This window comes from Lepidochelys kempii, chromosome 3 (assembly GCF_965140285.1).
Source record: "Lepidochelys kempii isolate rLepKem1 chromosome 3, rLepKem1.hap1, whole genome shotgun sequence".
In the NCBI taxonomy this organism is placed as follows: Eukaryota; Metazoa; Chordata; order Testudines; family Cheloniidae; genus Lepidochelys; species Lepidochelys kempii.
Window position 1 is genome coordinate 678,316 of NC_136382.1, and position 24,137 is coordinate 702,452.

Genomic DNA, 24,137 nt, shown 5'->3' on the forward strand with positions numbered 1-24,137 from the left:
GCACCCGGATAATTCTCTGAAAACTGTTCAATGTGCAGCAGCAGCAGTCAGAAAAGCTAACAATGTTAGGAACCATTAGGAAAGGGATAGATAAGACAACAGAAAATATCATAATGCCACTACAAAAATCTATGGTATGCCTACACGTTGAATACTGTGTTCACTTTTGGTTACCTTATTTCAAAAAAAGATATATTAGAATTTGACATAGTACAGAGAAAGGCTACAAAAACGATTAGGGGTATGGAAGTGTGTCCACATAAGGAAAGATTAAAAAAAGAAACTGCTCAGCTTGGAAAAGATGACTAAGAGGGGATATGAAGAGGTCTAATAAAATCATGAGTGGTGTGGAGAAAGTGAATAAGTGTTATTTACCCCTTCACCTAACATACAAATCAGGGGTCATCTGATGAAATTAACAGGCAGCAGGTTTAAAACAAACGAAGTTCTTCGCAATGCAGTCAACCTGTGGAACTCATTCCTATAGGATATGGTGAAGATCAAAAGTATAACTGGGTTCAAAAAAGAACTAGTAAGTTCCTGGAGGATAGGTCCATCAACAGCTATTAGCCAAGATGGCCAGAGACCCAACCACATGCTCTGGTGTCTGTGAACCTCCAACTGCCAGAAGCCAGGAAAGGATGACAGGGGACGATCACTAGAAATTGCCCTCTTATTTATTCCCTCTGAAGCACCTCACACTGGCCACTGTCAGAAGATGGGATACTGGGCTAGATGGACCATTTGTCTGGCCCAGTATGACCATTCTTATGTTCTTAAGCTGTCTCTCACACTTGCATACATCTGCCAAAGCATGGACATTAATCCAGCTGCATCAAGGTTCATGAATGGAGTGAGCTGTGAAAAGAGGGCATCGGAGACTTGGAGAACATGACTTCATGTTGTATCAACCAGGCAAGGTACTAACAAGCTTCAAAAGGGCTTTATTTTCAAAGTGGAAACCTCTTTACCAGCTGCTGCTGCACCCTCTGTAGCTTTCTCCCAGCCTCTCAACTCCTCCCAACAGCCAGTGCTCCCAATTCTAATAATTACAAGCAACATCTAAACACCACACTTCAGAGCCACTGTGACAAAGTGAAGTTTACAGCCATTAAGTGTGGAATCAAAGCTGGAGAGGAAACATCTCAAAGGTGCAAACTGAGCACCTGCCGCATTTTGAGAACCCAAACATTTTACATCCAAATGCTGTCACATGGGAGATCTACCTTAAGGGGTGCAGACCAACAGTGCTGAGATGATCTTTTCAGTTTGCAATAAACTGAAGACAGTTAACCAGCAAAAGCTCATGCACAGAAATCAACTCATTCTGTTCAAGGTATCAAGCCAGAGGGTGAAGATTGTGCAGAAGACCCATCCAGTTAAGTGTTACAATCCCCAAAATAGTGCAAAATGCAGTTACAGGCAGCGAGCTGGATTAATTATCAGACAACCATGAATCTGAAAGAATACATTTTCAGCGTGCAACACCAGAGTAACGTAATGCTTGAAAAACAAAGGGTCCGGACTTTGGGAACAAAACCACTGCTCTTTCTAGTTTCATTCATAACTAACATGGCAACAAGTGGACCAACTGCAGCAGCTACATGCCCCTGCACAAGATCATATAAAAAGAAAAGCACTTCACTCAAATGTCATGGCCTGACCCATTCGAAGGGCACTCTCCCACTGAACAAGGACAAAAGAAATTGACGGGCAATGCCCAAACATGGCCATTACACTGGATCACTTTACACTTTAGGTACTGTGCAGCATTGCCCAAGAAATCACATCTCTTTCGCTTCAGCCAGGCTAAGTTGCACCTTCAATTCTGATAAATCATTGCCTTACCCACTGAAGTGAGCTGTAGCTCACGAAAGCTTATGCTCTAATAAATTGGTTAGTCTCTAAGGTGCCACAAGTCCTCCTTTTCTTTTTGCGAATACAGACTAACACGGCTGTTACTCTGATACCTCATCAGGTTATTATTCAGAATGTTCACAATTGCCAGAAGGCACTGTGATTTCAAACCCCAATTCCTGTGAAGTGGTAATTATAACATATCAATAAAATAGTGACCTTGAGTAAGAGAGAACATGGCCTTAAATGTTGAACAAGGAGATGTGCACCTCTTTGGAACAACAGCTAGAATTCAGACATTCAGTTCAGTCCAGGTACTTCAGAGGGCAAATCAAGCAGAGTTTCTCAATCAAGATAAAACTTCAGATTCAAGCTTCAACAGTAAACCGGGAGGATAATACACTGAAACAGTTAAAATTAAGTGTTTTTAAATCTGCAGGACTAGGGTAATTGGCTGAGGAGCTCTCTGAACCATTAATATTGATGTTTTACAAATGTTAGAACACCAGAGACATTCCAGAGGACTGGAAAAGTGCTGCCAGGGTTTACAACGGGTAAACCTTTACGAGCCACATATCTACAGACCAGTTAGCCTGACGTCTGTCCTGGGAAAACCACAGAAAGGCTGATATAGACACCATCCATAAAGAATGCAAGCATGTCATCACAGCAACAGACTACTTGTCAAACTAGGAAAGAAGGCAGAACAAGATCCAACAGCTCAAACCTGAAGCTAAAGAAATCCAGACTAGAAATATGGGTCACTTAAAAAAAAAATATGAAAAACAGTGAGCGTAACCAACCACTGGAACAACTTACCTAAGGACATAGTGGATTCTCCCTCACTTGGAATCTTTAAATCAAGGCTGGAGATCCTTTTAAAGATCTGTTACAACTCAAACAGAACTCACAGCTTGATGCAGGAACTACTGGGTGAGGCATTCTAGCTGGTGTGATGCAGGTGGTCAGACTGGATTTTCATAATGATCCCTTTTGACTTCTACTGATACTCTCTCAAATTGGGCAACTCGCTGCACCACTTTAAGATCCCAGAGAGCATAGCATAAAGTTAATGTTGAGTAATGAACATTCTGACGGATAAGATGAAACCATCAAAGCTAGCTTTGAACATGACATAACTAAAAGCTCCTTTTCACACAGAACTTGCTGACAACCTCCTTTGGACATGGCACTATTCCAGTTCAAACAGACTAGTAATCTCATTATAGCCCAGTTACTCCTACCTCAGGGCTTATCTGGGCCTCATCACTGTAATGCCGATGCCATGCCAGTATTTAAAGATATACATCATGGTCTTTCTTCCCAGCCTGCTGGAGAACTTGCTTGCCATGCTCATCTGGGATACTTGAGCTGACAGCACAATTGTCAACTCCCAATAGCTGTTGGGGCGCATAATTCTCAGAGAAGGGACTCTGATTATGGAAGAGCATGCTGCCAGATGGGCCTGTTTAAGCTGGCATTTCCCTAAACAAGGAGTTTTCAACCTTTTTTCATTTGTGGACCCTAAACATTTTTAATGGAGGTGTGGACCCCTTTGGAAATCTTAGGCATAGTCTGCAGACCCCCAGGGGTCCATGGACCACAGGCTGAAAACCACTGCCCTAAACACTTGGCTGTAAAACACACCCAACGCAGCATGACTCAGCCACCAGCCTCTACCACTGTAAGAAACTGGCTGAAAAAGAGAACTGCTACCTTCTGGAGGTGACTGAGGTATCACGGATATTATGGAGTACTCTAACACCACACAACTTTTATTCATACAGTATCCCATTCACCATCAAGTACTCTATCCAGAAACCAAAAGGACAAGTCACCAGCCAAATCTGAGTGGTGGGGTCAGAGCTCCGGATGGACTTATTTAATGAAGTACACAGCTGGAAAGACCCAGCCTCATCACCTGTTGACAAACACATCCCTCACATGACAGTCAATGCAATGCCTAAATCTTTAACCACAATCAAGAAAGCTCACACTTTAAAAAAGACCAAAATCTGTCTTAGATGGAAGTGAAAGCAGCTATAAGCACATATATAACAAATGGAAGAAAGGGGAAGTTGACAATGAATATAAACCAGATGCTAGAAAGTATAGAAAATTGATAAAGGAAGCAAAAGAACAGAAGAACTCTATGGCTAGCAGAGTTCAGGACAATAAGGTTTTGTTCTGGTTCTTAATATACCAAAAACAAAAAACCCAAAAAACAAAAACCCAAAAGAATGCTAACACTGGTATTTGATCCAAACCATTACCAAATGGAAATGGTAGAATTGGCAACAAAAATGCAGAAAAGACTGAAGCGTTCAGTAAAGATTTGTTCTATATTTGGGAAAAAGTCAAACACTCATGTCATGATGAAACCTTCAATTCCAGTAGTAACTCAGACGACGTTAAGCAGCAACTACTAATGCTAGACATTTTAAAATGAGCAAGTCTGAATAACTTACCTCCAAAAATTTTTAAAGAGCTGTCTAGAAACCTCTCTGGACCATTAATATTGATTTTTAATAAGTCTTGGATAACAGGGAGAGTTCCAGAGGACTGGAAGAAAGCTATTCGACATTGGTGAGGCCTCATCTGGAGCACTGTGTCCAGTTTTGGGCCCCACACTTCAAGAAGGATGTGGATAAATTGGAGAGAGTCCAGCGAAGGGCAACAAAAATGATTAGGGGACTGGAACACATGAGTTATGAGGAGAGGCTGAGGGAGCTGGGATTGTTTAGCCTGCAGAAGAGAAGAATGAGGGGGGATTTGATAGCTGCTTTCAACTACCTGAAAGGGGGTTCCAAAGAGGATGGCTCTAGACTGTTCTCAATGGTAGCAGATGACAGAACGAGGAGTAATGGTCTCAAGTTGCAGTGGGGGAGGTTTAGATTGGATATTAGGAAAAACTTTTTCACTAAGAGGGTGGTGAAACACTGGAATGCGTTACCTAGGGAGATGGTAGAATCTCCTTCCTTAGAGGTTTTTAAGGTCAGGCTTGACAAAGCCCTGGCTGGGATGATTTAACTGGGAATTGGTCCTGCTTTGAGCAGGGGGTTGGACTAGATGACCTTCTGGGGTCCCTTCCAACCCTGATATTCTATGATTCTATGATAATGTGCCAATATTTAAAAAGGTAAATAGGACAGCCTGGATAACTACAGGCCAAGTCAGCCTAACACCGAACCAAAAATCAATCAGGCAAATAATGGAATGGCTGACACAGGACTCTTAATAAGGAATTAAAGGAAGATAATAGGACAATCAATATTGTATAGAAAATAGTCAAATTTATTTTTTTATATTACAAGTTTGGGTAACAAAGATAATAGTAAAAAGAAAAGGAGGACTTGTGGCACCTTAGAGACTAAAATTTATTTGAGCATAAGCTTTTGTGAGCTACAGCTCACTTCATCGGAAGTAATAGTGTTGATGTAATGTACTTAGACTTCTGTAAGTCACTTAACTTGGTACTTGGGATGTAAAAGGTTAATCGGTAAGCATTAGTCTTACTGGTTAACCCGCCTTAATCGTTAACCACGACCCCAGCCGCACCACAGCTGGCCGCATCGACCCCAGCCCCATCGACCCCAGCTGCTCAATCGGTTAACCGTTTAAACAACATTTTAAACAGTATTTACATCCCTACTTAATACTACAAGTATTTTGATTGAGAAACTAGAATATAAATTTAATATGGCACATATTAAATGGATAAAAATCCTGTCAAACTGATGGGTCTGAAAATGTAATTGTAAAAGTGAAATCGTCATCAACCAAGTGTGCTTCCAGGGGATTTGTCCTTGGCATTATGGTATTTAACATTTTTATCAACATGGACGAAAACAAAACCATCACTGGTAAAGCTCGTAGATGACACAAAAATTAGAAGTGGTAAATAATGAAGAAGATAAGTCACTTATTCTGGATTGCTTGGAAAACTGGGTGCAAGCAAGCAGTGTGTGTTTTAAAAGACAAATGTAAATGTATCCATCTAGGAACAAAGAATGTACGCCATATTTACAGGATGGAGGACTTTATCCACGGAAGCAGTGACTCTGAGAAAGACCTGGGGGTTGTACTGGATTACCAGCTGAACATGAGCTCCCAGCCATGAGATTCAGTATCCACAAGGGTTAATGCGATCATTGGATGCATAAATAGGGGAATCTCAAGTAGGAGCAAAGAGGTTATTTTACCTGTGTATTTGGCCCTGGTGTGACCACTACTGGATTACTGGGTCCAGTTCTGCTTTGCACAATTCAAGAAATATGTTGATAAACTGGAGATAGTTCTGAGAAGAATGACTCAAGGATGAAAAAACAGGTCTTATAGTGACAGACAAGGAGCCCAACTTATTCATCTTAACAAGAGAGGGTTAAGGGGTGAGTTGATAATCTATAAGTATCTACATGGGGAACAAATATTAAACAACAGGCTCTTCGATTTAGCAGAGATAGGTAGAGCATGATTCCATGGTTGGCAGCCGAAGCTAGACCAGCCTCTCTCAAATGCGGCCACCGTGGCCGTATGCAGCCACCAGGGGCTTTTCTTGCGGCCACAGTCTCCTGGGTGATGATGGGGGAGGGGAAGCAGTGGCCCCTCCCCCAGGGCCTGGTCCCTACCCCTTCCGGAGTCCCAAACAGTGGAGGAGCAGGCAACCAGGATGAGTTCTCCACCTTCCTATGGGTGGTGGGGCTCGGGCGTCAGCCCTAGGGAGGTGGGCAGAAGGCCCTAGCTGTGCGGCAGTGGGCTCCATCCCACAGCCACCGGGCTCTGGCCCTGGGCTTGCCCTCCCATGTTACCCCTGATCCCACTGCCTCCTCCAGTCCCCAGCAGGACCCCAGGCTCCAATCCCAGGCTCACCTCCCCACCACTAATTGCCCTGACCCATGCTGCCTCCTCCAGGCCTCCACAATTCCCTATCTATCTCCCCAGACAGGGCTTAATTTGCCCTCCAACTTGCAGGGGCCGAGTAAGTCTGCTGTGAAAAGTGATATTAACCAATATACAACTACCAATTTTCATAGTAGCAAGCTTACTAGCTAGCAAGTCTGGGGTAAAAAAGAAAACTAAAAAAACATAACAGTATTTGTGTCTATTCTGTTTAGGTCCAGTAAGGAATAGAGACAACTGTATATTATTTTATTGTTGAGTCTTCAATAAAACCTACATAAACAAATTACAATGATTTGGACATGTATATGTACATATTTATTTGTTTTTCCCTAGAGTTAATTAAGTATTTTAGGGAAAACTGTCAGAGCGGCCACCAGCAAAAGTTGGTGGTCGCACTCTGAGGCCACCAAAAAATTTGTTGTGAGATCTGCTGAGCTAGACAAATTCAGACCAGAAATAAGACAAGGGTTTTTTTGGGTTTTTTTTTGTTTGTTTGTTTTGACAGCAAGGGTAATTAAACCACAAACAATTTACCAAAGGTTGTGGAAGATTCACCATCACTGACAACTTTTAAATCAAGATCGGATGCTTTTAGAAAAGTTCTCTGGCCTATGTTTTAAGCAGGTTAGATGAGATGATCACAATAGTCTCTTCTGGCCTTGAAATCTATAAATCAAATTGGTGTTTCTCTAGCTGGGTGCCACAGGGTTTGATTTCAGCTCTAGGCTACATGGTATCTTTTTCAATTACCTGGAATAAAACAAAATCATCACTGATGACATTTCAAGATGACACACAAGATAGGAGAGTGGTAAATAATCAAGAGGACAGGTCACAGATACAGAGCAATCTGGACTGCTTGGTAAGCTGCATGCAAGCAAACAATATGCATTTCAACAAGGACAAATGTAAAGTCACATCGAGGAACAAAGAATGTAGGCCATATATACAAGACAGTAGACTCTATTCTAGGAAGCAGTGAGTCTGAAAAAGTCTTGGGGACCATGGTAATTATCAGCTGAACATAAATTCCCAATGTGATGTTTGATGCAATCCTTGGATGCATAAACAGGGGAATCAAGTAGAAGTAGAGAGGATCTGTTACTGGTGCAACTGTTCCTGGAATACTATGTCCAATACTGGGGTCTGCAATTCAAGAAGGTTGATAAATTTAAGAGGGTTCAGAGAAGAGCCACAAGAACAATTGAAGAATTACAGAACATGTCTTACAGTAAGAGATTCCAGGAGCTCAATCTATTTAGCTCAGCAACGAGAAGATTAAAGGGTGACTATTACACTATACAAGTACATACATGGGGAACAGAAATATGATAGACGGCTCTCCAATCCAAGAGAAAAAAGTCTAACAAGACCCAAGGGCTGGAATCTGAAGCTAGACCAATTTAGACTGCAAATAAGACATGTTTTCAACTGGGAGGATTAAAGCACTTTTGGAAGTGCTTACCAAAGGGCTGCGGTGGATTCTCTATCTTTTAAATAATGTTTTTTCTAAAAGATTTGCCCTAGTTCAAACAGGAATTAATTCAGGGCAAGCCTATAGCCTGTGCTATACAGGAGGTCAAACAGATGACCACAGGGATCCCTTCTGACTTTAAACCAGGGGTCTCAAACTCAAATGACCACGAGGGCCACATGAGGACTAGTATATTGGCCCGAGGGCTGCACCACTGACCACCCCCCCCCCCACTGCCCTGGCCCTGCCCCGATTCCAACCCCTTCCCTGAAATCCCCACCCCAACTCCCCCCCCCGCCCCCAGGGGTTCAGGGTGCGACAGGGAGCTCAGGGCAGGGTGCTGGAGGTGGTTCAGGGCAGGGGGTTGGGGTGCAGGAGGGTTTCAGGAGGGCAGGTCCAGCCTGGCGCACACCGGGGTCAGGGCAGGCTCCCTGCCTGCCTGCCCTGCCCCCACGCCGCTCCAGGAAGCGGCCGGGACCTCGAGGGGCACAGGGGTCTGCATGTTGCCCTGGCCGCTCCTCCAGGTACCTTCCCCGAAGCTTCCATTGGCCGCGGTTCCCCGTTCCGGTGCGTGCCGGGCCGGAGCAGCTCTAGGTAAATCCTGGGGGAGCGGGGGTGCCATGGGGAGCTGGTGGGCCACAGAAAATAGCATGTTTGAGACCCCTGCTTTAAATCATGAATCTACGTATAATTCCACAGAGTAACTGAGCATGCTCCATGCCAGGTCTGAAGGGGCTGAGCAGGACTTACCTTGCAATTGCTCCTCCCAGCTGCCAGGGGTGCTATGGCACCAAGCACCAGAAGTGAGAGCTGGGAGACTGTCTCCTATACTGTGAATGCTCCCCCTGCTGGTGCCCAGGCAGCAAGCCAGATGCAGAGGGATGGTGGAACAAAACACCAGACAGACAGCAGAAGTCAGAGCACCAAGGGGCAGAGAAAAGGGGGCAGGGAAGGACAGGAGCAGAGAACATAGGCAAAAGATGGGGGGAGTCGCTCCAGAAAAGGGTCCGACCACTGCAGCATGCTCACTTTCTTACAAGTCCAGTTCCAAGGTTTGTTACTGAGCCATGGCATTCCTCTGATGTCTAGTCTCATCACCTCTAGCAGCAGGTCCACACTGAACATAAGTCTCCTACTCTTACTAGTTACTCAAGTGGCAGAGGGCTGTGCTGAGGATCAGAGATCCCAAACCTGCTGATGACCCAGGTTGGGAATCAATATTGTTTCATGTGATTTGTTTTTTCAATTTAAGGGTTTGTTTGCAAAGAACTTCACCTAATTTCCTAACACTCAAGTTAGGAAATGCCAATATTGAAGTTCTTTGTGCAACTCAAATGCATCTCCCTTGTGTGTGCGCAGTACGTCTTTAATTGTCTGACGACATTCTTCTCCCCCGCCACCGTAGCACACACACTGGACAGACTTGCTCTGGGAACAAATCAGGGATGTGCAGCAAATGAGCCTGTTGTCTACAGGACCAGTGCCGCCTCATCATTTGCAGGAGTTGCAAGGTACATACTGAATGAGGCAGGGGACTGCAGAAAAAGAAACAGTCTCATAGTTAAAGCAACTGAATGCTGCCCTGGAGAACTGGATTCTATCCATGCCTCCGCCACACAGAGAAACTACATGAAGCTGGGCCCATCACATACACCAAACTTTTCACAGCTGGGCCACTGTGTTTCCCATTTTCTGAGTACTCAACTTAGTCACCCAGGATCTGATTTACTGAAGTGCTAATGACAGGTTTCAGAGTAACAGCCGTGTTAGTCTGTATTCACAAAAAGAACAGGAGGACTTGTGGCACCTTAGAGACTAACCAATTTATTTGAGCATAAGCTTTCGTGAGCGATGAAGTGAGCTGTAGCTCACGAAAGCTTATGCTCAAATAAATTGGTTAGTCGCTAAGGTGCCACAAGTACTCCTTTTCTTTCTGAAGTGCTAATGCTCATAGTTGCAATTGAAGTCAATGAGAGCTCTCCTCTGAACATATAAAGTCCTGTAAAATGCTTAGTCTGATAACTCAGGCCCATTGCTTCTCAAAACTGAGCACCCAAAGTTAGCTGACACTTGACAGTTTGGGCTTTAATCTGTGCCTCAGAACCCCATGTGTAAAATGGGGATACCACCGTCTCACAGGGAAATGGTGAAAAATTAATGATTAATCGTTGTAAAGAACTACGGTTCAATTATAAGAGAGCCATAGAAAACCCATGAATAAATAGTGTATTTATTACAGGGTTTGGATGGTATGCAGTAAATATGTGGGGCACACATTGAATGGATGAGAAATGATTTTTTGGAAGATATGCTTTAGTGAAGCATGTCGCTGAGCTCAATACTGGATGAAGTTCTATGGCCTGTAATATACAGAACATCAGACCAATTTTAATGGTCTCTTCTGGTCTTAAAAATAAAATCTATGCTTCTGAATAAGTTTAAGTACAATTTATGAAGCATCTAGTTTGTTTCAGAACCTCAAAACTATTTTGTGGGTGTTAACGTTGGTGTTGAGATTGTACAAACTTGGAATGATTTAAGTTTACACAGCAGCATGACCTCTGACAACATATTCATGAAAAAGGATTACAGTGATTACGTCTCTCTGCCTTGGTCTACACTAGGAGTTGAGGTCGAATTTAGCAGCGTTAAATTGATTTAACCCTGCACCCATCCACACAACGAAGCCTTTTTTTCCGACTTAAAGGACTCTTAAAATCGATTTCCTTACTCCACCCCCGACAAGGGGATTAGTGCTGAAATCAGCCTTGCCAGGTCGAATTTGAGGTACTGTGGACACAAATAGACGGTATTGGCCTCCGGGAGCTATCCCAGAGTGCTCCATTGTGACCGCTCTGGACAGCACTCTCAACTCAGATGCACTGGCCAGGTAGACAGGAAAAGGCCCACAAACTTTTGAATTTCAATTTCCTGTTTGGGCAGCGTGGCAAGCTGCAGGTGAGTGCAGAGCTCATCAGCAGAGGTGACCATGATGGAGTCCCAGAATTGCAAAAGAGCTCCAGCATGGACCGAACGGGAGGTACGGGATCTGATCGCTGTATGGGGAAAGGAATCTGTGCTATCAGAACTATGTTCCAGTTTTCAAAATGCCAAAACATTTGTCAAAATCTCCCAGGGCACGAAGGACAGAAGCCATAACAGGGACCCAAAGCAGTGCCGCGTGAAACTTAAGGAGCTGAGGCAAGCCTACCAGAAAACCAGAGAGGCAAACGGCCGCTCCGGGTCAGAGCCCAAAACATGCCGCTTCTATGATGAGCTGCATGCCATTTTAGGGGGTTCAGCCACCACTACCCCAGCCGTGTTGACTCCTTCAACAGAGATGGAGGCAACACGGAAGCAGGTTTTGGGGATGAGGAAGAGGATGATGAGGTTGTAGATAGCTCACAGCTAGCAAGTGGAGAAACCGTTTTTCCCGACAGCCAGGAACTGTTTCTCACCTTGGACCTGCAGCCAGTACCCCCTGAACCCACCCAAGGCTGCCTCCCAGACCCGTCAGGCAGAGAAGGGACCTCTGGTGAGTGTACCTTTTAAAATACTATACATGGTTTAAAAGCAAGCATTTTTTAATGATTAATTTGCCCTGGCATTCGCGGCTCTCCTGGATGTACTCGCAAAGCCTTTGCAAAAGCTTTCTGGGGAGGGCAGCCTTATTCCATCCACCATGGTAGGACACTTTACCACTCGAGGCCAGTAACACGTACTCTGGAATCATTGTAGAACAAAGCATCGCAGTGTATGTTTGCTGGCGTTCAAACAACATCCGTTCTTTATCTCTCTCTGTTATCCACAGGAAAGTGATTTCATTCAGGGTCACCTGGTTGAAATAGGGTGCTTTTCTTAAGGGGACATTCAGAGGTGCCCGTTCCTGCTGGGCTGTTTTCCTGTAGCTGAACAAACGTTCCCCGCTGTTAGCCACGAGGACGTGGGAAGGATGAGGGGCTAGCCACACGGTGGGGGGAGGCAAAATGCGACCATGGAACGAAAGTACATGTGCTATGTATGTAATGTTAACAGCAAGGTTTACCTTGAAAGAGTGTACCCATTGTTCTATAAAATGTGTCTTTTTAAATACCACTGTCCCTTTTTTTCCCTCCACCAGCTGCATGTGTTTCAAGGATCACAGGATCTTCTCCTTCCCAGAGGCTAGCGAAGATTAGAAGGCGAAAAAAATGCACTCACGATGAAATGTTCTCTGAGCTCATGCTGTCCTCGCACACAGAGAGCACAGACGAATGCGTGGAGGCACACAATGTCAGAGTGCAGGAAAGCACAAAATGACCGGGAGGAGAGGTGGCAGGCTGAAGAGAGGGCTAAAGCTGAAAGGTGGCAGCAGCGTGATGAGAGGAGGCAGGATTCAATGCCGAGGCTGCTGGAGGATCAAACTAATAGGCTCCAACGTATGGTTGAGCTGCAGGAAAGGCAGCAGGAGCACAGACCGCCCCTACAGCCCCTGTGTAACCAACTGCCCTCCTCCCCAAGTTCCATAGCCTCCTCACCCAGACGCCCAAGAACACGGTGGGGGGGCCCTCCAGCCACCCAGCCACTCCACCCCAGAGGATTTCCCAAGCAACAGAAGGCTGGCATTCAATAAGTTTTAAAGTTTTAAACTTTTAAAGTGCTGTGTGGCCTTGTCCTTCCCTCCTCCACCACCCCTCCCGGGCTACATTGGCAGTTATCCCCCTATTTGTGTGATGAATTAATAAAGAATGCATGAATGTGAAGCAACAATGACTTTATTGCCTCCGCAAGCGGTGATCGAAGGGAGGAAGGGAGGGTGGTTAGCTTACAGGGAAGTAGAGTGAACCAAGGGGAGGGGGGTTTCATCAAGGAGAAACAAAAAACTTTCACACCATAGCCTGGCCAGTCATGAAACTGGTTTTCAAAGCTTCTCTGATGCGCAGCGCGCCCTGCTGTGCTCTTCTAACCGCCCTGGTGTCTGGCTGCGCGTAACCAGCGGCCAGGCGATCTGCCTCAACCTCCCACTCCACCATAAACGTCTCCCCCTTACTCTCACAGACATTGTGGAGCGCACAGCAAGCAGTAATAACAATGGGAATATTGGTTTTACTGAGGTCTAACCGAGTCAGTAAACTGCGCCAGCGCTCTTTTAAACGTCCAAATGCACATTCTACCACCATTCTGCACTTGCTCAGCCTGTAGTTGAACAGCTCCTGACTACTGTCCAAGCTGCCTGTGTACGGCTTCATGAGCCATGGCATTAAGGGGTAGGCTGGGTCCCCAAGGATACATATAGGCATTTCAACATCCCCAACAGTTATTTTCTGGTCTGGGAATAAAGTCTCTTCCTGCAGCTTTTGAAACAGACCACAGTTCCTGAAGATGTGAGCATCGTGTACCTTTCCCGGCCATCCCATGTTGATGTTGGTGAAACGTTCCTTGTGATCCACCAGTGCTTGCAGCACTATCGAAAAGTACCCCTTGCGGTTTATGTACTCACCGGCTTGGTGCTCCGGTGCCAAGATAGGGATATGGGTTCCGTCTATGGCCCCACCACAGTTAGGGAATCCCATTGCAGCAAAGCCATCCACTATGATCTGCACATTTCCCAGGGTCACTACCCTTGATAGCAGCAGATCTTTGATTGTGTTGGCTACTTGCATCACAGCAGCCCGCACAGTAGATTTGCCCACTCCAAATTGATTCCCAACTGACCGGTAGCTGTCTGGTGTTGCAAGCTTCCACAGGGCTATTGCCACTCGCTTCTCAATTGTGATGGCTGCTCTCATCTTGGTATTCTTGTGCCTCAGGGCAGGGGAAAGCAAGTCACAAAGTTCCATGAAAGTGCCCTTACGCATGCGTAAATTTCGCAGCCACTAGGAATCGTCCCAGACCTGCAACACTATGCAGTCCCACCAGTCTGTGCTTGTTTCCCGAGAACCCAGAATCGACATTCCACTGCATGAACCTGCCCCATTAGCACCACAATGCCCACATTGTCAGGGCCCGTGCTTTGAGAGAAGTCTGTGTCCATGTCCTCATCACTCTCGTCACCGCGCTGACGTCGCCTACTCACCCAGTTTCGCTTTGCCAGGTTCTGGTGCTGCATATACTGCTGGATAATGCGTGTGGTGCTGGATAATGCGTGTGTTTAATGTGCTCCTAATTGCCAAAGTGATCTGAGCAGGCTCCATGCTTGCCGTGGTATGGCGTCTGCACAGAAAAAAGGCGCGGAACGATTATCTGCCATTGCTCTGACGGAGGGAGGGGCAACTGACGACATGGCTTACAGGGTTGGCTTACAGGAAATTAAAATCAAAGGGGGTGGCTTTGCGAGAAACTGAATGGCCCCCTTAAGGATAGAACTCAAAACTGGGTTTAGCAGGCCGTTGATTTCACAGAGGGAGGGAGGAGAAAATGAATACAAAACAAATCTGGTCTATTTCTTGTTTTGATCCACTTCATCTATCTTTATACATCTTGCTGGCAGCAGACTGTGCAGTAGGATTGCTAGCCATCGTCATCTCCTGGGTGCTCGGCAGAAGACAGTGCAGTATGACTGCTGGCCATCGTCTTCTGCTGGCTGCAGATTAAAAGACAGTGCACTGCCGGTAGGACTGAATCGCCATGAGACGAAACTTAAAAGGGAAATGACTTGACTGAATCACTCCCATGTTTGCCCAGGAGCCCCTGACCTCATCGAGGTCAGCTAAAAGAGCACCCTGGACTACGGCGACGATGGCTACCAGTCGTACTGCACTGTCTGCTGCCGAAAGGCAATAAACTGCTGCTGTGTAGCAATGCAGTACCGCGTCTGCCAGCACCCAGGAGACATATGGTGATGGTTAGCTGAGCGGGCTCCATGCTTTCCGTGGTATGGCGTCTGCACAGGTAACTCAAGAAAAAAGGCGCAAAACGATTGTCTGCCCTTGCTTTCACGGAGGGAGGGAGGGAGGGAAAGGGGGCCTGACGATATGTACCCAGAACCACCCGCGACAATGTTTTAGCCCCATCAGGCATTGGGATTTCTACCCAGAATTCAAATGGGCGGTGGAGACTGCGGGAACTGTGGGATAGCCACCCACAGTTCAACGCTCCGGAAGTCGATGGTTGCCTTGGTATTGTGGACACACTCCGCCGACTACATGCACTTAGAGCATTTGTGGGGGGACACACACAATCGACTGTATAAAAACACTTTCTACAAAACCGACTTCTATAAATTCAACCTAATTTTGTGTGTAGACATACCCTCTCTCTCTCTCTCCAAGACAGACATCCTGCCATCACTTCCCAAATTCTACTGTATAACTTGTGCATCATTAGGATCAAGGGGTGGATTTATGTTGTGTGCAGTCCATAATGTGTACATAGTTTAGTGCTGCTGTCAGTGGCAATACAGAGGCAGAGGACACAAAATAGAAGTAACAATCATATTCTAGTGGTCAATATGGGAGTTTTGACCCCCATCAAACCCATTGTAGCTTCAGGCAAAGAAGACAGAATGGTTGAGTGACCTTGTGCATTAAGGGGGGGAAGGGAGTCCAAGATACCAAAGTAATCCCTGTCCTAGTTCCTGCAACACTAAACACGTACACTATGAAGTGACAAATGCGACTTACATGCCGCCTGTTAGAGATATGAAAATGACAATATGACATGCCCTGAACACCAGGTGATAAATTCAAAGAGTGGAAAAAATGACCAAGTCCAACTGGATGCACGAAGAACAGCTACACACTGGCTAACATTTTCAAGTGCATCTAAGTGACTGAGGAGTCTAATTCCCAGCTCTCATGAGCCAAAAGTGTGAGGGGATAACGCAGTAAAACTCATTCCAGTCTTTTGGTCTAGCTCTCAAGAGACTGGCTGAGAAAGCCTGAAGTTTGAAGGAGGTCTCACTGCTGTTCCAGCAAAACTGAGGTCCCATGAGGGTTTTTTTTCCCCTCTGCAGGCGTCTCCAAGACCACTGAGTAGCTAACAATACAGCATTTCCCAGGGGGCACTGCCGTACGTTATCGGTTGCGATCTTAGCTTTGTTTATAGGCAGAATGGTGTAATAACTATGAAGTAACACCTCCTGAGGGCTGAAAGCCCAGCAGCCATGAGGTGGGCAATCAGTGCCCAGTGCAGAAGGATTTTCTGGGTGATGGTGCTGAAGCTGCTCCCAACAACAGGTTGCATTTTGTCCCAACATATGTCCCCACTGCAGCGCTGTAACGTGCTTACTGACACAATGCTCCTTGTGTGCCACACCTTCCCCTCCACACTCCAGAGCAGCCTGCTGGGGAGAGGGATTTGTCCAGTCACTTGACACTTTTCAGAGCCAGACTCTCAGCACAATATGCTGCCACCTAATTCTTAGCTCCCTTGCAGATCAGACTCTGGAAAAAGGAGATCTGCTATACTGCTAAGACCACACGACACCCAATAACTTCACCATCAACGCGAAGAGACTCTGGACCAGCCACCTTGGGAGAGGCTTTGGTCTACCCCTACTGTAGAACATCTGCAGACATGGGGAACCCACAGAGTTTATTCTGACAGCCCCTTAGGTGGTGGTGACTAGGGTTTGGGGAAAGCGGAGCATTGCCCCATAATCGTTCCCATTTGACAGAAGGTGGAACAGGATCACTAAGGGTGGACTCCTTGTTTGTTTCCTCATGTCAAACCCAACATGGTTATGAATTAAGTAAACCAAGGGGGCAATCCAACAGCCCCTGCCATTGCTCCACCCAAAAGCTTCAGCAAACTCCCTGCCCACAAACACACGTGAGCTCAGGTGAGCTCACTGAATGCCAAAGGCCTGGCTAGGGAGAGATGGGCCTCATTTCACAGCTACGGGCTCACCTGGGTGGAAGATCTGCCTAGTCACCAGGTGCAGAACACATTTCGTTGAAACATTCAGATTGAAAACAAAATGTCTATGGGGTTAAAGCTACAAGCAAGCTGCAGGGTGTCCAAGCAAGAAGCAGAGCCTGGTCTAAGTCTGGCCCTCAGCCAAGCCCCGCAGAGCAGCAGCAGGTAAGAGCCAGATGTACATGGAGAGCTTGGCTTCGAGCAGTCAGAACAATGCATTTATCTTGCTTGACATGCAAGAGCTGGCATGCAATGAGGGCCACAGACTAGTGCAGTCTAAGAACAAGGAGAAGGGACAGAACTAACATTTAGAAGACTTCACACAAGGCAGTGTCCCTCTCTGTAAGGCTTTGGCTGGGAGCACAAGGAATAGATTATCTCCCAGAACAGGACAGGGCTATTGCTGGCAGGGGGGGCCTATGCTGGACAGTTTTATACACCAGCCTTATAGCAAGGGAACACCGTATAGATAAGTTATATATTATATATATAATGAACATTATATATATAGTGACACAGTCACATCACAGGAGCGGAGAAGTTTGCTCACCATTAGCAAAAATCCTATGAAAGACTGTTGGTAACAGAGCAGCCCGTAAGCGGGAAGTAAAACAAGATAGAAGTCGATGAGTTGATGAAACAGCAAGCACTTAACATCAATACAGACAGCTGGGTAGAACCAGGCAAAACAGGGACAAAAGGAAGAGGCTGGCTGCCCTTTCAATAGCCCTCACACCTGCTGACTCTAAGCCAGGAGCATGATGCCTCTACACACCAAGAACTGTAGAGGGCAAAGGAGAGGTGGGCTCTGGGGGCCTCTCACACCCACCAGGGCATTATGTTCGAGACTCTGGGCTTTTGAGGAGGCTGAAATTCCAACCATGTCACTCAGCCACCATTGTCCAGTGACCAGTCCCTGTGCCCATGCTCAGCGGGCAGATATGGGCAGCATGTTGCTGGGAGTAGAGCTAACACCCCACATGGATTTTAGCAGTCGCACCCATACCACATGCCTTGGCACTCAATTTGTTTTGCTGTCTGGATGAACACAAACTTCAGGTCAAGTCCCATGTTCCCCGAGCACCCACAGTGGGGATTTAGTGATGGCTGGGTTATACAGAGACACACTGGATGTATCCAACCCAAAAGCCCAACAAGCACGTTTAGAGGACAAAAAGGTGCTTGTGGCAAGTGGTGAATGGCCCAAGGCAGACTCTACGAATATCTTCGGGACTCTCCCACAAAAGCTACCCTTACAGCCCTTGGGGACCAACACAGAATATCAGGGTTGGAAGGGACCTCAGGAGGTCATCTAGTCCAACCCCCTGCTCAAAGCAGGACCAATCCCCAACATGTTCCAAAGCCACCCACACCCAGTCACTGAAGAAATGACTATATAATCTTTTGGGGGAGCACAATACACCACCCAGTCAGATTTCACTGAGGGCAGCCCCAGAATTCATCAGCAGACCCAGACTTCAGTTTAAGAGTTTCCAATTCTGCTATGCATTTAAAAGTTGCCCTATGCAAGGTATTGCTCACCAAGAGCAAACAGTTCCCAATGATGCACCTACAGAGCTCCTCCATACCACAGGCTGGCTCTCACATTCACAGCCCCCTGGGCTCAGGCCTCTGCTAACACCTACAAAGTGACTCCCAAGAAGTCTGTGAACCTGGAGAGAAAAGCCCTCAGCCATATTCCACACTGGAGCTTCCAGTTCACATCACATTCTTCTCCCCGCTTCTGCCTAAAGGGCCCTGCCTGACGGCCCCTTAGGTCCAACCCAGCATCTCCCTGGAATCTCCTTCCTCCAGGATCCCTTCTCCTAGACAGTACCACCCCCACCTCTGCCACCATGGCAGCTTTCTCCCCCGACCCACCCAAAGGATCTCCAGGCCACGAACCCTTCAGAAGCAAGCTGCATTTTCAAAAGAAAGCCCCCTGCAACATCGGAGAGATTATAATCACTGCAGCCAATGCGAGAGGAAAGGCAATTGCCATCCTAACCACAGCGCCCTCCTGACAGTAAGATAGGGGCTCTGGGAACATCGTCTGGTGAAATGCACAGGGAAGCAGGCAGCTTTTAGTTCTAGGTGATTTAAACTGAACACAAGAAGTTGACAGAGTAGCTCAAAACATTCTCTCTCCCCCCCACAACATTCTGACTTGGAGAAAGAAGTGCCGGTATCTCCCTTGCTCTGGCCACAGCCTTCCCAGTCCCCTTACTCCCTGTGCCTTAATAACTCCCCTCTCCGCTATCCCTAAACCCACTTTTTATGTGAGAAAAAGACCACATGGGCTCAGGAACAGATGGACTGCTGCCCCAGCACTGTGTGGCCTTTGCACTATACCCATCACTATCCCATATCCTTTGTCTATCCCAACCCACCTCTTTGTCAGATGATCCCCTTCATCCACAGCTCTATTTACTGCTCTGCAGCTTACCACTCCCCACACCCTCCAACAACCAGTTTCTGAGACACTGGTACCCAGACTGGGCTTCTTGATTGTCCTTCCTTCTTGCAAGTCCCACCTCCCCCTCAGGGTGCCTATGAAGAATGGGTGAAGAAAAGGGATTGTATTGCTCCAGGACTGCATGTAGAGCTGGACCAGTCCTGCCCCTGCACATGCTACCTCAACTCCAAATATTGCACAGGGAGCACTGCGTAGCTGGGCTGCCAGGCAGGCAGCAAGCTGCCTTGGCTCCTGCAGGTGCACTAGAGGCTACAGTACCCAATCGATAGTGTTACATTATTTAAAGGAGCCAGCTGCCCCAGAAGCACCATGCACCTTTAACATTTCCAGCCCAGCTGGAGTTATGCGTTCTTCCTTTAAACAGGGCAACGTGGCGGCTTCCCCCATCCTCCTGCTCCCAGTGCCAGCTTCACCTGCTGCTTCAGCCCAAAGAGAACTGAACCTGCTCTCACTTTCATGCCCTTCTGTTCTAACAGAGCAGTGCAGTGAGGGACAGCACTGGGCATATAGGGGCATCTGAGTTCTGCTTTTCTGTGCATTGCCAGTCACTGCTCCCCCTCACACTGTCAGAACTGAGCTACTTACCAATTCCTTTCAATTACACACAGGATAGTAAGGGTTCTCAAAGTTTGGCTAGTCCCTGAAAAGTGACTAAATGGCAACATAGGCTCCATATTTATTGCCTGAAGGATCCTAGAGTACCATAAACTCTCCCTATGATTTGAGGGTCACACTGGTTTTGCTGGCTCCCATAGTCAGAGGGAATAGAGATCACGCAGTTGGAATGCACTTAACTATTCAGACTGGACTCCAGCTCCCTCTCCTATAGCTGTGTGGGCGCTGTAGGAGGGGGAATGAGGTCACTGGTGTCAGCAGCTCTGACTCTAGGGCACGCTGGGAGGAGAGCTACTACACAGAGTGGAGCTTTTATGATCATAGACCCATTTTAGTGTTCATCTCCTTTACTTAAAAGAAATGTTTCAATCAGAGATTCCGATCATTCTTCTTCTATACGTAAGGAAAAAGGAAAAAAGGTCCCAGCTAGCACAATCTGTAGCTGAGTGGGGAGGGCTGCCTACTAGTAACTAATTCTGAGTATTGCCTCTGCATATTCACGCTTACGGGATATACCCTCCCCAGTGCTGGGGGAAGATCTTTTAGAAAGCACAACCTGTTAGGCCACTTGTGCACCTTTGCGCTACACCGTCCTTAGAAAGGCTGCAAGGCTCCAACTGCTTCACTTCCTTCAATACACACTAGAAAAACAAAACCCAGGCAAAGGCAGGCAGGCAGCATGCCTATGCAAAGGCGACACTCAAAGACCCATGACAACCTCCTTCAAGGCAGCCTCTGCATAGTCCCATTTGTGGGAGTCCAGCAAGCAGTACACCCCCAGGAAGGCGTATGAGAAGTGTTAAAGACTGTCATTCCAAATCAAGCCTCAGATCTAAAATACCAAGTCAAGAGTAGGTTCCTTCTCTGAATGAAGTGCTGACTCAATCAGAAAACCTGCAACTGCATGCGATTCTTACCAATGAGGAAGGGGAGGATGCATAGTTCACAGATCCAGTCAAGTCTCCTTCCTGTAGTATCAATGGGCTGAACTTGGGGAATGATGGTGGGCAAGTGGTTTGCCAACAAGGGGGAAATCAGACATGCAACTCCTGGGAAGTGTTCCCAAATGTAGATTTATCAGAAAGACAATGGAGTAAGCACCAGGGCCCTGAGAGCTCCCCACTCTGGCTAAAGGATCACAGGGCTCAATGCACAGCCTAATCCACTGGTCTGATGGGGATGTTCCTCTGCAGTGATCCCCAAGGAATACAATGTCTATAGAGGATTTCCAACATTTTCATCCTATGCGAGTTCGAAGCCTCTGACACCTGCTGTATGGAGTCTAACTTCCGTGGAGAAGCAGAGTTTGGTTGTCTGATTTAGAAGGAATACAGATACCATAAGTGGTATACATTTGAGATGAGGACACCAGTGTCCCTTTGGAGCACAGTGAAGGAGGATCAGCCACAAAAACTGTAGGCATGATCATGTTTGCATGTTCTCTTTAGTTAACAGGTGAAACAAGCGGGTTCAAAGGGCAAATCAAACTGATACAGGTCACAAGTCAGCCTGAATATTATTCGCTAGGGCCTTGGCCTTTGGATGGATTTGCTAGTGATGATGGAATGACCAAAGACAGCAACATTGTCAGCTGGAGGGTGGTATGCCAAGATGGCAGACAGCGCACCGTGGTTGCAGACAAAGTCTTAGAGGCCTTAAGAACAGCAACACAGATGAGATGGAGGCAGAGAGCAGGCACATTGCTTTTCACCGCCCTAGGAAATGCCTGTCCAACTTCTGACATTCACATTTCAGTGGGGATGACTTCCCGGACTGGAAGCCAATTTTCTGCACGTGGAGGCCTAGTCCGAGTCAGACGATGTTCTGTGGCCCAGACCAGATGCAGTGACTCTAGGCTGGCGTGCGTGGTGAGGCAAGAGGTCTGAACAATGGTAGAAGAGGCACACATGCACCAACACGGTTAGGCACAGGCCAAGGCCATCACTACGAGATGAACTGTGTCCCCACTGTCAGCAGCTAGCCATGCGAAAGGAACCAAGGGGGTAGGGGCCACAGAATCCTTCCATTACTTTGGCTCTGAACAGTTGTTGCCCCCAAGAGGGCGCTCATGTGGCCTCAGGGGACAATTTTCCAGGGAGTTCTCAAAAGTCAACAGCACTGGGGGTGACTAAGTGTGAATAGGCAGAGGCAGGTATAGTCCTTGGGGAAGGCCTGATTGTGAGGAGAGGCTTAAACAACTGAGGACTCTGCCCGAACACCCGATCTGGGAATTTCCAGTACCATTTTTACTTTCAATTCCTCGCCTCAAGGACACGAACTAAACCCAGACCTAACTGCCTGGAAGGGAAAGCAATTTGTGCCACCGAGCCCCTCTGTGCCCCAGGAACAGAAGAGGCAGGACATACCCTCCTGCCCAGCCCTCTCCCCACTCTGGTGAGGGGCAGCGGTAGTACTTACATAGCCCCCCCCTCAGTAGCTCAGGAATTAGGCGCCCACTACTGATGGACCACGTTAACTGCTTTGTCGTCGAGGATCACCTCTGGAGAGTCTTACCTGACCCAATCTTGATCAGTCCATTGTGCTGAATAAAGATGGTGTCACAGGTCAGGTTGCCGTGGATGATTGGGGGATCACAGGAGTGGAGGTAGCTGGGAATTCAGAACAGAACACTGGTGAAAAGAGTGCAGTGGGAAGGGGAACACCCCAGCTCCTCCCTGCCCTGCTGGAAAGGCAACATTACAGAAAAGAGTATTTACAATACCAGGGCAATACAATTCAGGAACTGGGTGTGCACAGTCTTTGGGTGAGGAGACAAAGAATAAGACAAAATAAAACTGGCTCCTGCTAAGGGACCCCAGGAAAGGAAACTATCTCTGACCAACTCTTGGAGCCCAAAAGCCCAGGATACCACAAATGGAGGATGGGGTGGGAAGGGAAGGGAAGGGAAGGAAGAGAAATATTACTTGTCCTGATGTCTGATGAGAATACCACCACAGGGGTTTCAAAAATGTTCAGACGTTATACTGAGACAAACCAAAGTCTGAAAGCAGAGTCCACCCCAAAAGGAACACCCATTCTGATCTTATTTACTGGGAACCAAGAAGGTACCCAGTATTGTACAGACGTTAGACCTAGCCCTTGTCCCAGCGAGCATGCAGTCTAGTACGTGCACACATACACGCAGTTCAGATACCCGGATCAAGAAGGGCCTCTCAGGTACCATAGACACACACCTTGGCCTACTAGATATTTATACCTTGCACATCAGTGTGGTTTCCATGCGGTCGAGGTAAGCTAAATCCCCAGAGCTGACTGTCTTTGGGCGCATGTGTTTAGACAAGGGGTTCTTAGCAGAGAGCCATCAGTTCCGGAACTTATTCCCCAGCCCTTGGCCTAGGCTCTTTAAAGAGCCAGAAGTAGAGATTATATCTACCCTGCATCTTTTGTTAGCCAAGTTAGCAGCCTGAGGGGCTCACTGGATGCCCAACTATTTCTGGATATCTGTACTTGGCAAAAATGGTAGTGATGGGATGATTCAGGCCTTCCTCTTTGCAAGGCTGCATATTTCATTCTAGTTTTGTAACTTGCTAGTGATGTGGTGAATGAGTTTACAATTTAAAAAGTAACCTGGGGCTCACAGGACCAGTGTCCCCAGCTGCCTGCAGGACCAGTCTGAATCTGCCTCTGGTCCGTGGGAGGGGCAGGATTACCAGCAGAAGAGGAAGTGGGGAGGAGGTCGTCATATTTGAAACCAAGTCTACTAGTAAGAGTAGTTTTGTCTAGACTGCCTAATTAGTAGGCTGCACACTTCCATCCCACAGCTAACCAGGAAGACTGGCTCAGACTGCCGAACTCCAGAACAGCTGGCCATTCATACACAGGGCATCTCCCTACTTCACCTACCTGAGAGCAGAGAGGATCTGGGTGCACCAGCGCTTCCAGGCCTAAAAATACAAGGTGAAGTACAAGCCACAATCAGCAAGTAGGACTAACTGCTACCAATTCAGCTCATCT

At 46.9% G+C, this 24,137-nt stretch overlaps 1 protein-coding gene across 4 annotated transcripts in view; it reads right to left on the reverse strand.

The window, feature by feature from the left end:
• Positions 1–24,137, reverse strand: part of NRBP1 (nuclear receptor binding protein 1) — a 78,019-nt gene that overhangs the window by 28,361 nt on the left and 25,521 nt on the right. For 3 of the 4 annotated variants that reach the window (XM_073335406.2, XM_073335404.2, XM_073335407.2), the window contains exons 6-8: positions 24,027–24,067; positions 22,677–22,771; positions 17,622–17,645 (exon numbers count right to left, since the gene is read on the reverse strand). In XM_073335406.2, coding sequence (XP_073191507.1) covers positions 17,622–17,645; positions 22,677–22,771; positions 24,027–24,067 — 160 coding nt within the window. The remainder of the gene's footprint in view (positions 1–17,621; positions 17,646–22,676; positions 22,772–24,026; positions 24,068–24,137) is intronic. The other variant, XM_073335405.2, reaches the window with a different exon arrangement.